The 14,614-nt window shown below is 48.3% G+C and overlaps 1 protein-coding gene across 6 annotated transcripts in view; it reads right to left on the bottom strand.

Annotated features, from left to right (window-relative positions):
• Positions 1–1,529: 1,529 nt before the first annotated feature.
• The window catches only part of DAPK2 (death associated protein kinase 2), a 132,361-nt gene continuing 119,276 nt past the window's right edge, over positions 1,530–14,614 (bottom strand). For 2 of the 6 annotated variants that reach the window (XM_055435676.1, XM_088839681.1), the window contains exons 10-12: positions 5,166–5,255; positions 4,963–5,046; positions 1,530–2,211 (exon numbers count right to left, since the gene is read on the bottom strand). In XM_055435676.1, the coding sequence (XP_055291651.1) occupies positions 2,131–2,211; positions 4,963–5,046; positions 5,166–5,255 (255 nt within the window). In that variant the 3' untranslated portion in view covers positions 1,530–2,130. Of the gene's footprint in view, positions 2,212–4,962; positions 5,047–5,165; positions 5,256–14,614 lie in introns of those variants that run through there. The other 4 variants (XM_088839682.1, XM_088839680.1, XM_055435674.2 and 1 more) reach the window with 4 other exon arrangements.

Here is a 14,614-nt window from a genome sequence, read left to right on the forward strand (position 1 = left end):
CTGGGCTCTCATCAGGCACTTTCACAAATTTGCTGTGTGAAGCAGAACTGGTCACTTCCTCTCTCTCAGCCTCAGTGTCCTCTTCAGTAGTTGGGCCAGACAAGTTCCAAAACGCTTGCCCTTTGGTCATGATTGGAAACTCAAGACTGGATTTGTAAAAGCCACTCACTCCTCTTTTTTCCTAGCAGGTGGGCAGTCCCCTCCCCACTACCACATTCTTACTTCTTGGGAGCTCCTGGGAACCCTAGTTCTAGAGCACTCTCTGCTGATTTGTGTGTTCAGCCACAGCCAGGACCAATGGGCCCTGAACATAGTCAGTGGTTCTTGGCCTTGGCTGTCCTCCAGAGGCTAGAGGGAGGCACAGAGCTGGATCCTCCTGAGAACTGGGATGTCTAGGAACTACAGAGCAACAGCAGAGCTTTCTTCGACAAGCTTGCAGGTCACTCCATTTCTGGTTGGAAGGTTTTCTGAAATTGGACTGACTTTCTGATCCTGTGGGGCCATTTTGCTCCAGATCCATCCACTGGGTGAGGGCTGCTCTGTCCATGCTCTCACACAATGTGCTTGAAACCCACTGCTGACAACGGGAAAGGATTGCCTCTCCTTTCCCTGTGCCCTTCCCTTTCCGCCTTTATTTTCTTTCCCTCTCTGCTTCCTGGCACGTTTCCCCTCACTCACCTTCCGGAACCTCTCTCCTTTTCCTTCCACCTCTTCCCATGTACTTTCTCAGTCTTGGTGCCTTACCTTGACCCCTTTTACTTCCGGTTTGGGTTTCTGGTCAGCACCACCATTCTTTTGGCCTAGAAAGCGGGGCCCAAACTCCTATGTGGTTAAGGTTCTCAACCATATTCACTCAAGGGTCCAGGTAATCCATCTCTTTCTCCTCTCCTTTCTCCCTGTAGGTCCTTCTTTGACCTTCTCCAATCATATCCTCAGAAAGCCCCCTGCCCCTATCTTGGCCATCACTGTGCAGGTGTATTAGTTCTCTAGAGCTGCCTTCACAAAGCAGCACAGTCTGGGTGGCTTAAATAACAGAAATTGACTTCCTCACAGTTCCAGAGGCCAGAAGTCTGAGATCGAGGTCTCGGCAGGGTTGGTTTTCCTGAGTCCTCTCCCCTCAGCTTTCAGACGGCCGCCTTCTCGCTGTCTCTTCACACATTCTTCTTCTGATTTCTCTTCTTATAAGGACACCAGTCATATTGGATCTGGGGACACTTCAATGACCTCATTTTCCTTAACTACCTCTTTGAATATCTATCTTCAAATATTCTGTGGTACCAGCAGAGGTGATGGTCCCTGTGGCAGAGGGAACACAGGCATGCTATGCTGGCATCCAGGCTGGTTTTCTTGGGCTGCACACCTTTAGGGAAAGATGTAGAAGGCAGGCACCCTGCAGTCCAGAACAGGTGGTTCAATATGACCTTCTGAGGTGTTGTCCATTCAGCACCCCAACCCTGGGTGCTCCCCAGAGTCATAGGCACCCGAGCTAAAGAAAACCAGATGCAGATAGCCCATAAAGAAGCTGAGCATCAGGTAAACAAGTTTAATAAAAGTGAAAAAAATGACAACACAGTGGGCTGGCAATGGGCTGCTTTAGGAGGTTTGATAAGTTGGCCAGCATGACACGCTGACTCCGTGTGGGTTCTGGGAGGTCACAGGATTGGTCCCTCACACCCCAACATTCACTCCGTATCTTCTGCCCATGGGTGAGGTGTCTGTCTTCCTGGTATCATTTTTGACCAGGCTGGTTCTGAACTCCCTCATCTTGTAAGGAAAGCTGCCCAAATCTGACCTTTACCCACGATGATGGTGATGATGATCATCTACACCATTTTCTTAGGGCCACATCCCATCCCAGGTTCTAAGGTGGGCAGACAGGTGAAAGCCCATTTTATGGAAAATTAAGGGCTTTGGGAATGTTGGAATCTCCTCCATAGGAGAGAGCCACAGCTCCCAGGATCTCCTGGATCCCCCGCAAATCCTTCTGAATCCTGCATGCCCATCTCTCTTGCAAAGTGCTCAGGGTTGCAGAATGCTCAGGCGCTGGTGACAAGCGGGGTCCAAGAGTCTGCAGAGAAAGGAAACTTGCTGGGCCTGAGCTTCCCTGGTGACCACCTAGAGCCTGGTCCGTTAGGAGGTACTGCTCCTCCTCCGGGGGTGGAGGGCTTTCCTTTTGGCGATCTCCTCCTCTGTGTCACTCTCACAATTCCTCTGGGAAAAAAAGAAAAAAAGAGAGAAACCCAGAGCAAGAAGGTCAGAAGATGCCAAAAATGGGGTCATGCTGGGCAACCTGGGCTGATGCACCTGAGTCAGGAGCCTGTAAACCAGGGAGGTGAACCTGGAGGGGAAGCCTGTTGCTCTGTCCAGAGACCAGGGGTGGAAGAGATAGGGATGGGGAGCCCCGAAGCAGGGCCAGACCAACTGCCTGGAGGCCTCCTTCCCGGGGGAAGGAAAGCAGGCAGAGCCCCTAGGGGAAGTCAGGCACCAGAAGAGGCCAAAAGATAGTCATGAAAATTATATCTGGTGTCCTTTGTGGCTGCCACATAATTAAGACCACTTGGCTAGTTGGTCAGTGGACTGATGGGTCTCCTGACGTCAGCCTAGAGAGAATGAAGGAGGGCTAGCAGGACCTCCCCAAGCTCTGACGGCCACTTCACCCCCTCCGCTTTGACTGGCTTAGGCTGCACCTTTAGCCAGTCCTGACATGTAGTTTTTCCGGGCCAATGGCTTCTGTGCCCCATTTTTATGAAAGGGAAAAAGAGTAAAGCAGATTCTATCAGCTCCTACATAGCTAAGCCAGAGCAGAGGCAGCCACCCTGGAAGTCAACGTGCCTTTTTCATTCATTCCACATGCATCTATTTAAATACTTAAAACTATTGAAAGAAGTATTAATTGAGAAAGACTTCTGTAAATCATAGAAAAATCTATTGTCAGACGTACAGTTTCATTTATTTATATATTTTTAAAGGTTTTCTTTTTGTATTTTTTTTCCTATTTTTTGGCCACAACTTGTGGCGTGCGTGAACTTCATTCCCTGACTGGGGGTCAAACCCATGCCCCCTGCAGTGAAAGCATGGAGTCTTAACCACTGGACTACCAGAGAAGTCCTCAGATTTTAAATTTTAATGCTTCCTAAGCAAAAGAATGTGTCTATTTTTCTTTTTCTTTTTTTTTTTTAAGGAAAATGTCTTTGGGAAAGCTGTATAATAGATGTCTGGGACCCATTTCTTTTCTACTTAGAGGGTAAGCCACTGGGTTGATATCAGGTGCTGTGTGTTTGCGTATAAGGAGAACTATTTTAAATGTTCACACATAGACAAAAATTAGGAAAGAATTTTACATTATTTTCAATCACTCTCTGTTCCTCTTTCCCAATGGCCAGCATTGTATCAGGCCAACAGCCTGAGAGGTGTGCCCGCTGTCAGCCGTGTGCCTACTCAGGGGCCCCTCTCTTTCCCTTGGCCTGAACCAGCTCGAAATTCAAGGTCAAGATCAACTTTAGCCAAATACATCCTGGACCTAGCCTGGCTATCACAATAAAAATAACACAAGCTCTGCTGAATTGCAACTTTTTAGCATGAGTCAGAGCCAAACAATAACAAAGTAAGCTGGGTGACAATCTGCTTGTGATTACCAGGGATTCTCAGAGGGAGCAAGTCCAGTCCCCCTCCTGACTTCTTTTTTAACGTTAAGAACTCTACGTATTTAGAAATTAAATGTCCGCTTTTAAATGATGGTTGTATTGAACAAGGAAAATTAGAAAAATATTTGTAACAGAATAAAATGAAAAGAGAATTTATCACAATTTGTTGCATGCAGCTGAAGCTGTTCCAGTCCCCTTTTATAGCAAATAAGGAAGGTGGCCAGAGAAGGAACACAGCTTGGCCAAAGCCCACAGTTTATGGGTCTCTAAGCCATAAGTCTTCCAGTTCCCCAAGCTCAAGAAGAACTCGGGCTGGTGGGGGACACACGGGGCAGTGCCAAGACCTGGGATGTAGCCTAAGTGCTGTGTGCCCCGTGGCTGCCCAGGGCTGGCAGTCAGGCTGCTGCCTCATGGCCTCTTCCTGAGTAGGGAGTCACCTTCTCTCCCGACCTGTGCCATTCGAGAGACCGTCACCACACTCGGTAAGCTGTGAGGAGGGTCTGTCAGGGACCCTTGACCAGCCACAATACTAACACTGCACTTGGTAGCACCAGCACTGAATTTGAGAGTCTACAAGAGGATTTTAAACAATAATAGCTGCTAATAAGTATTGAGCACTTAAAATGCCAGACTCGAAGAATATGTCATCATTTAATCCTCATGACTGCCCTGTGAGGTAAGAACTATTGCTAACCCCTTTGTACAAATGATTTCATTTAGCACAGAGAGGTTAAGTCATTTCCTGAAGGTCACACAGCTAGTAAGTGGCAGATTTGAATCCTGGCAGTCTGGCTCCAGAGGCCATGGTCTTGGACTTATAAGTCTCCCATTTTAAATGTTCATAAAGTTGCAACAAGCTAATCAAATATATCATCTAAATATTATTATATTATTATTATTGGTAATCTAAAGCAAAGCAGAAGTGGGAAAATTGGCAAATGAATCTAAAGCTCTCATTCTAAAGCAGATATCTGGATTATCAGGAACTGACTTTGGATTGCCCGCCTGTGGTAGTCTCATTGTCCAGAGTTCCCGCAGCCCCTCACAGGCTACAGGTCCTCCGGGGAAGCTGGGGCTGTGGAATGGCAGCAGCAGTCCCTCCAAAAGCCCATTAGGAAAGGATTCAAGAGCCTCTAGAGGCTCATGCACCCCCCCTCCTGGAGCACCCTTCTTCCAGCCCCACCCCAGGGGTCGCCTGCAAACACAGCCTCTGCTGATCACACAGTGCGGAGCCTGCTGGAAGCAGCGAAGCCCCTCCCCTCCCCACAGCCCCTCCCAGGTCACGGCTGCGCCCTCAGAGAGCACTGTGTTTACCCACCAGCTCCTCCTTCGGCCTTGGGTGCACCTTCTTCATCAGGGATCGGGTGAGGTGGTTACACAAGGAGACAATGCTGAAGGAGAGCTGAGGGAGGGAGCACAGGGGAACCGCCAGGTAAGGATGTGCACAGAGACCCTGGGGGGACTGGAAGGAACCAGGAACCCACCTCAGCCCCCGGCGCCCACCCCTAAACCCTGACCCACCTTCCACCGCCGGCGGACATACTGCTTCTTGAAGTTCTCCAGATTGACCACAGACTCCCTGCGCATCAGGGCTTGCTGGCTGTCCACCGGCTGGGAGACAAAGCAGAGAGCATGGTGGCTGACACTGGGCTTCGGACAGCAGCTAAACCCCTGACCACATGCCACCCTCAGCCTGACCCTGGGACCTGCCTGCTGGACACGACACACAGAAGGACCTCACACTAAGGGCAAGGGCTCCAAATGAATCTCAGCTGTTCCAGAGATGCCTAGGGCGCCCCTGAGCTATTATTACCACAGCTAGATGGGCACACTGGCTGGACTGGAGGCTTGCCCCCACACAAAGGGAAAGAGCAGGAGGCAGGGGATCCCTCTGGGGAAGAGTCATCGTACAGCAGTCAAGGATGCCCACCATAAACTGGGTCAGTTCTGGGCTTAGTAAAATGGATGCCTTGCTAGCAGATGGGGCATTAGTTCTCCATTTAAAAATAAATGGAAGGAAATAAGGGCTTTGATGGAGATCGAGAGGAGATGGGATGTGTAGTTCCTTTCACTGCCTGGCAGTCAAGGCTCAGCTTAAGCTCTGACTTCTCCAAGAAACCTGGCATGGCTTCTCTGAGTCTCAATTTTCTCATCTGTAATATGGGGATAATGAATAACATTGTGTCACAGGGTTATTTAGGATTAAATGACTGTGGGATGTGAAGTACTTAGCTTAGAGTTGCTCAATAAATAGTAATAGATTACTGATAGCCTTCCTGTCTTCTCCAGTCCATCTTTTTAAAAATTATTTTATTTTTAAAATAACTTTATTTTGATATAAGAAAGAAAGAAAGTGAAGTCGCTCAGTCGTGTCTGACTGTTTGTGACCCCATGAACTGTAGACTGCCAGGCTCCTCCGTCTATGGGATTTTCCAGGCAAGAGTACTAGAGTTAATTGATATTAAAAGTGGGCATATTTAATGGACTCCAGTGTAAGGAGCTCATTCCCTTGTGAATTCCTGCCTCTTCAGAAACAAGATTTTCCTAATTTAAGAATCCAAGAGATGAGTTTCAGGGGTTCTATGGACCTCCTGAAATGATCTGCAGATTTTAGTGCATAAACTTGTACATGGATATTCACAGCAGCACCATTTATAACAGACAAAAAGTGGAAACAACCTAAATGTGCATCAACTGATGCATGGATAAAAAAAAACGTGGTCTGCCCAGGTTGCTGTTTCAGTCACTGAGCTGTGTCTGACTCTTTAGTGACCCCATGGACTGTAGCCCACCAGGCTCCTCTGTCTGTGGGATTTTCCAGGCAAGAATACTGGAGTGGGTAGCCATTCCCTTCTCCAGGGGATCTTCCCAACCCAGGGATCAAACCTGTGTCTCCTGCATTGGCAGGCAGGTTCTCTACCACTGAGCCACCAGGGAAGCCCACTCTATCCATACAATGGAAGAACTAAATGGAAAAATTCATTCATGAAAAGAATGAAGTACTAATACATACTGCAACATGAATAAACTTTGAAAACAATATAGTAAGTGAAAGATGCCAGACACAGGAGGCCACATATTGTATAATTCTAACCACATAAACAAGCTTGGTATGCTGCAATCCATGGGGTCACAAAGAGTCAGACACGACTGAGTAACTGAACTGAACTGAGTCACATAAAATGCCCCAAATATCCAGAATAGGCAAATCCACAGAGGAAGAAAGTAGATTAGTAGTTTCTAGGGCTGGAGAGAGGGGAAAATGGAGACTGACTATGAAAGGTTATAAAGTTTCTTTCTAGGGTGATGAAAATGTCCTGGAATTAGATAGTGATGACGGTTGTATAACCCTGTAAATATACTAACAAGCACTGAACTGTATACTTTCAAGTAGTGAATTTTATAGTATGTGAATTATATCTCAATTTTTAAAAATTTAGTGTATAGGTACAGACATATTTTTCCTCTGAGAAGAGTCAGTAGCTTCGATTGATTCTTAAAGGTCTGTGACCTCAAGAAAATGAACCACCCAAGTTCGTCCATAAGGTCCCTTCCAGCTCTATTTTTTCTCTCTGCTCTGACAGCCTCCTCAAAGCAGTGTCACCTTTTGCACCTCAGTGACCTCAGTGAGTGAGGCCGCTCATGGATTCCTGATGCTGGTCTTGTCTCCTAACCACACTGGAAGCACACCTCCATGCCTGTTTATTTGCCATCGTGGCGCCAGATGTCTGTGGAAGCCGGGGAAGATGGCTGGTGCACACTGCTCTGGACCTGACATCTGGCAGGAGGCTCTTTCCATGTTCATCCAACGTCCCTCCTCCAGGAAGGCCTCTGCGTGTTTCAAAGCCCAATCCAATTATGACCTCTTCCAAGATAACTTCTAAGAAACAATGTCTCTCCCAACATGACCCAAACACGTGTGCTCCTTTATCATACACAGCACCTCTCTTGGTCAGCTCCGCAGTAGTCATCTCCCACTAGTGGCCAATAACAGGAATGATTTTCTTCATGTTTCTGTCAGTGTTCCCTATCACCTACTCCTGATGCAGAGCTTAAGGCGGTGGGTGCGGAAGCACCGTATGGGTGAACTGTTTCCCTGAGCTGCAGCAGAATCAAACCAGAACAAAGTCCCAGGACCTAGGACCTGCTCATTCCCGCCAATAAGAGGCCCAGGCACCTGTGTCCACCCAGCTGTGAGACTGGGGAAGGGTGTCACGACACCCTGACTCCCCACAGCTCTGCCTGGGGGGCCAGTGGGGTGAGACAGAGTCCTGGGGAGGTCAGGGAGCATGGAGGAGAGTTCATGCCACCTTGACACAGAGGGGAGACGAGAGAGCCAGAGGCTATTCACCCTCCCAACCTGGGACACAGTGGTTTGGTCCAAAGAATACAGGAAGGAAGAGAGGAGGAAAAGGAGGGAGGCAGAGAGGAGAGAGAAGAGAAAAGGATGGCGGCGCTGAGGGCACCATCAGCTCATGTCCTGCTCTCTCAGCTCTTTCCTTAACTGTCTCTCCCCCATCGCGAACCCAGCCCTGGGTTTAGGTCCTCCCAGCAAGATAGCCGTGAAAGAGGGCAGAGGACAAACTGGTCTGTTCTGATCCTGCCTTTTCCTGGCATCAAAGCCTTCCAGCAGCTTCCAGGCACTCTCAAGAGAACCCAAAAAGCTCACCAAGAAACCCAAGGCCTGTATTGTCTGGGTCTTTCTCTCATCTGATTTTCTCCCCATCTCCTTCCTATCCCTGTGGCCTTCATTGCACGGGTCTGCTTGCTAGTCCAGGAACCCAAAGTCTCGGGATCTTACTGTATATACTTTGTCATTTCATTCAGGTGTGTGCTCCAGTGTCACCCTATATAAAATAGCACATTGGTTGCCCTATGCAACTCACTGTGCCTCTGCCCTAGTCCTTCACAGGACCTGTCACTACCTGACCTTTTATTCTGTGTTTATTCAGTTGTTAAACCTCCCAGCAACTAGTATCTCCTTCCCAAGGTCACTGGTATCCTGCCACCCACAGAACATTTCCACCTCTAACTTCACAAATATCTGCTATCTTCCTTCCAATCTAATCCTGGCAGGGAACACTCTTGCACTTGGAGAGTTTGATGAGCTGGAATTAGTAGACTCTGGGACCAAAGGGACCTCTTCTTGTCTACTTATTGATTGGCTCCCTTGCCAGGGGAGAGTTAGCTAAACCCCATGGTTAGAAGGTCGACATGCAGGCCAGAGGAATCCCATTAGTGAGAATCCCACCTTCCAACTGGTCCAGCAGTGTCAGCCACTAAGCAAAGATGCCCAACTGCAATATCACACGGGACCATTCCCACAGGCTGCTCTGGAAGGTGATGCAGTCACTTCAAGGCCCCTGTCTGTGCAAACAGCATGAACTCCAAGGAAGAGTGTATAAACCTGTCAGGCTGGCCTTTCCCAATCAATGGCCCTTGCTGGTTGCTAAGAGGCTCACCAAACGCTGACATTGTCTCTAGGTCTTGAAGTCAGAGAGATGTAAATTCTGCAGTGACATAAGTTCCAGAAGGAATGTGACCCCAACACTTTGGATTAAACTGAGGGTGTGAGGGGAGATGGGGTTTGTTCCACCTTCTCCTGACCCTCCCCTTTCTGCAAACAAAGACTTGTGGTCCTTCAGTGACACCAGTGTGGGCAGTTTTGACCAGGCTCCTAGGACTATGTTTAGTGTCACAGAAAAATGTTGAGAAGGGAGAAAAGAAGACAGAACTCTGTGGCTAAAGTCAGGTTTTGTTTATGCAGACACAAATGTCTCTGGAAAAGCCCTTTATGGAGCCGTTTTACAGAGTGAAGTAAGTCAGAAAGAGAAAAACAAATATTTTATATTAACGCATAAATGGAATCTAGAAAAATGGTACTGATGAACCTATTTGCAGAGCAGGAATAGAGATGCAGATATAGAAATCAGTCTTGTGCACATGAATGTGGGGGCAAGAACAGGATGAAATAAACTGAGAGAATATAATTTGAAATATATACGTTACCTGGAGTAGGAAATGGCAACCCACTCTGGTATTCTTGCCTATGAAATCCCATAGACATATGAGCCTGGCAGGACCCCTTTGTGTCCATGGGGTCACAAAGAGTCAGACACAACTAAGCACATACAACCAACCTCCTCCAACCATATACATTACCACGTGTAATATAGATAGCTAATGGGAAGTTGCTGTATAACACAGGGAGCTCAACCTGGTGCTCTATGATGACCTAGAGGAGTGGGAATAGGGGTGGGGTGGGAGGGAGGCTCAGGAGGGAGGGGATATATGTATACTTATGGCTGATTCATGTTGTCGTACAGCAGAAGTCAACACAACATTGTAAAGCAATTATCCTCCAGTTTAAAAAAATGTCTGCTGTGGAGAGCTAGGCCAGCACTAACATCCACAGAGCAGAGAGATGAAGCAGCAGACATCCTTCCAGGCATAAAGACAAGAATCCTGGTTTTCCAGCCTTCTCTAGAAACTGCAAACAGATTGCAACTTTTCAAACCTCCACCTGAGTCACTCCTCCAGCCCCATCCTCCACTGAAAGCCACAGACAGCTGAGCACCCACTTTCTTGGTTCGCCCAGGACTATCACTCTGGGCCTTGTCCTTCCTCTCCCTGTGTAGGTGGCTCCTTCCTCTGTAGGTGGCATCGCAACCTCTCCCTTTTGCTGATTGCTTTGCTGGCTGGAGCCCTGCTGGCCTTACCTCTCTGTTTACCCAGGAAAGAAGGCCTGAGTCTGCCTCCCTATGGCTGAGTGGGGGAAGCTTCAGCAAGGCTGTGTGCTTGCAGGTTGTCCCGCTACTGAGAATGCCAATGGAAAGAGGCAGAACGCCCCTTTCTTTGCCTGACCCGACCTTACTTTTCCGAGTCAGGTCTCAGCATGCATACACTCTTCCTTTTCATCTTCTCTCCAGGACGTTCAGTTTTCTGAGCAACTTTTTCATTCCCAAGAAAAGGTTCAAAAGCTCTCCCTCTAGTACTGAAGACAAGAGACTTGAGAGACATTATATCCAACTGTCACGTGTGGACTGTGTTTGAATCCTGATTTGAACATACTGGGTATAGCAGGAGACCCTCGAGAAGAGCGGGGGCATGTCAGTCCAGCTTGTGCATACAGATGGTAACAAGTAATTATTCTTGATTTTGTCAGAGGCAATCATGGTGCAGTGGTCATGGTAAAAAGAAATGCTTTATAAGAGATTCCTGCTGGAAAATTTATCAGTTAAGTGAGTCTGAAGTTTGCTTTAAAATACTTTGAAGCTGGGTAATAGATAAATGGAATTCACTCAGCCATCGCTAACACTTCCATGCAAGTTTTGAAAATCTCCCATAATGAAAAGCTAAAAGCACAAACACTCTTGAATCTCTGTAATCTCCTTTAATTTCCATTTAACAGCTCTAGGTTCCAGATCACAATCTGAACTCATCCTATCCCTTCAAGTTCTGCCTGGCAACTTCCCAAGGTTATAGAGGGAGGGGAGTGTTGGTGGAAGACACACCCCCCACCCCAACCCAAAGAATGTTTATGCCCTCTGCCACCTCCTTTTGAGAATGTTAAGCGCTTTATTCATATCCAATTCTTTTGTGACCCTATGGACTGTAGCCCACCCACAGGGTTCCTCTGTCCATGGGATTCTGCAGGCAAGAATACTGGAATGGGTTGCCATGCCTTCCTCCAGAGGATCTTCCCGACCCAGGGATTGAACCTTGAGCTCTTATGTCTCCTGCATTGGCAGGCAGGTTCTTTACCATGAGTGCCACCTGGGAAACCCCTGCCATCTCCCTACCTTTCCTCAGAGCTCAACTCCCTCCTGTTTTCTGGAATCTCAGGTTCCTCTGTTTTATCACTCAACATGGCCTTTCTCACTCGTAGTTGGTTGGGGCCCTACCTGTCCCAGACACTGAGTCTTTTATTCAAGGGTTGTCTTGTCCTTATCTGTCACCTCCCTCCAGAGCCAGGGTGCAATCACTGTTTATTCATAGAACTGGCTGGTTCCACTCCTCAAATATGCCTGCTGCTGGGTCTCCTCTCCAGGGTAAAGAATCTTCTTCACAGGCCAAGAGTTTTCACAGACAAAGGAGAATAGGCCATTCAGTTCCACAGACGTGTATGCTGACAGCAGGCATGACAGCTGAGCACAAAGCCAGCTCTCCCTGGCATGGGACCACTGTGCTGCCTGAAGGAGTGACGTGGGGAGCCACCACCTTCATAATCACCTGGAGAGGTGGGTGGGTGGTGTGGGGAGAGAAGTTCACAGAGGAGACTCTGGCTTCTCCCACCATTATGACTCTGCTCCCTCCCTTTGCTAAAATCATCCTGATTCTGCAGAAGCATGGATCACCATCACACCATCTCCACCTTTCCCAACACAAAGCTGGGTGACTGTGTGGCTCATGTGTCTGCCCCAGAGCAGGAAAGGCTGCTGCCTTCCCCAGGTGCCAACTCTCCAGCCTCTTGGGAACGGCTGTTCAGGAAGATGTTACAGGCTCACCCTGCCCTCTCCGCAATGGCATCAGCAGAGAGCACAGAAGCTGACCTCTCATTCACAGCCTGGTGAATGAAAAGATCCTCTGTGATGGCACACAGGCTGGCCCACAAAGCAGCAACCCCCACCAGGCCTTTGTCTGTCTAGGTGCCAATGAAATACCCCATCCTGCCCCATTGGCCCTGCTCTGCCCTGTTCTTGATGTCACTGTTAAAATGCCAGCTGTGGGCATGTGGAGGGGAGTCTAGCAGGTCCTCTGGCTGGGCATTCCACCAGCCTCCTTGGACTCCCCTTGGCATCAGGTTCTGCTGCCAAAGGGTGATGGGGGTTGGACTAGTCAGGGGGCAGGGGAAGGTCATGGTTCCCTCTGACTTCCTGAAAGTCTTGGAGGGCAGTTTTCAGTTCACTTCACTTTGTCTTTGGAAACTCTTAAATAAAAGAGTCTGTTCATAAAACATCTAAATGACAAGCTATTACCCACGACTGGACATGAACATGGAGAGGACGACTGCACTACAGTGAAGAAATCCACTTACGATTCTGACGCCAGTCAGCCCCGGAGCTGGGAGACTCTAGACAAACCCTGTCCTATAAAATGCTGTAAAAGGAGGCTGTCAGATGGCTCACCCCTGAGAACCTCCAGCATGGATAGCATGTAGCTGATGCTAGGATTCTAAAATAACCACTTCTCCTGCTCTTTTCCCAGTCTCCCTAATTCAAATCATCATCGACAGCTTACTCCTTTACTGCATTTTATTTTGACCCTCACAAGAAAGTTTGCCCTGAGTTGCTCAATCAAGGGCTTCCTTGCCTTAGGAAACCTGTTGACTTGGCCAAGTTAAACAGTTAGTCATTCAGTCATGTCTGACTCTTTGTGCCCCCACGGACAGTAGCCCACCAGATCCCTCTGTCCATGGGATTCTCCAGGCAAGAATATTAGAGTAGGTAGCCATTCCCTTCTCCAGGGAATCTTCCCAACCCAGGGATTGAACCCAGGTCTCCTGCATTGCAGGCGGATTATTTACTGCCTGAGCCACCAGGAAAGCCCTTGACTTGGTTGACCTGGCCACAGGGACCATTAATCTTTGCGGTGTCTTATGCCAAATGATTATATCCGGTCCTGTGACAGGGCAGAAAATTCTTGGAGAGACTGTAGATGGGCTGCTTGTATCAATCCTCCCAGACAGGGCGTAGAAAACAGGGCTTTGTCATCTTTCATTGATTCCCAGATGCACAGTTTTGGATCTCTAAAATCAGGACTCCTCTCTCAAACAATGGCATCGTATCTTTACTGTGGGTCTGAAGTGAAGGCAGGTGCTCCAGGAGATGACCACACTGCTTCTGCCAGCCATCGGGGCCGCCCAACCTCAAACTGTTTAACATTAGATTTCTTGCTTGAGGTTCTTTTGGATTCCACTAATTGTGTAAATGCAGAAAGGAAATTGTGTAAATGCAGAAAGGGATGCTGAGTACCACCAGCCTGGGGCTCCTGTTCTCAGAGGAGGATTTTTCCACCCCTCCACCCAGCGTCAGGACTTCCCTGGTAGCTCAGACAGTAAAGAATCCACCTGCAATGCGGGAGACCCGGGTTTGGTCCCTGAGTCGGGAAGATCCTTTAGAGAACGGAATGGCTACCCACTCCAGTATTCTTGCCTGGTGAATTCCATGGACAGAGGAGCCTGGCGAGCTACAAAGAGTCGGATGTGACTTGCAAAGAGTCGGATGTGACTGAGCGACCCAGTGTCAAGCCTGAAATGCACACATTCCCTTGTCTTCCCCTCCTACCTGGTGGCTTTATTTCTCACCTCCCCTCTCAGTGAGGGTGTCCCAGCTTTGTATTTGGGGTTTTCTCTTGGACTTCCTATCTTGGGCTTCTTTTTTAATTTATTTTGGGGTCATAAAATAATGATGCATCTTACATTTGGTGAAAATATGGTTTCTTCTACTTGATGAAAACTGTTTGTTACAAATATTATATATAATATTTGAAGTGACCCCGCATGTAATAGAAAGGGAGGGAGGATTTTAAAGACATGGTTTCATGGGATCATTCTAAACCATACCCCATCTATGCTGTTCCCTGGGCAGCCCCACCCCTGCCGGGACATCGGGCTGCTGACTGCTGGGCACCATTTCAGTCCCATGACCCTTGGGATGGAGACAGAGCTCCTCAGTGCGGCAAAGCCCTACAGGTCCTGCCTTCTTTCCAGCTACATCTGCCTCATACTCCTCTTCTCTCCTCTCCAGCTTTCTTTTTGCCTGAGCAATTTTAGCTCTCAGGCCCCCTCCCAGCACAGAGCCCTGGCATGACAGTTTTGTGGGGAAAACTACCTTCTCCCTAGTTTGCTTCGCTGATCTCAGCTCTAGAGTCACCACCTCAGGGACACCCTTTCTGACTAGGTCACCCCCCACTGCAGGCTCCTGCGGTGCTGCAATCTTCTCATAGCATATGTCCCAGCTGCAGTTCTA

Source organism: Moschus berezovskii, chromosome 9 (assembly GCF_049115385.1).
Source record: "Moschus berezovskii isolate FMDL1 chromosome 9, NW_MosBer_1.0, whole genome shotgun sequence".
Classification (NCBI taxonomy): domain Eukaryota; kingdom Metazoa; phylum Chordata; class Mammalia; order Artiodactyla; family Moschidae; genus Moschus; species Moschus berezovskii.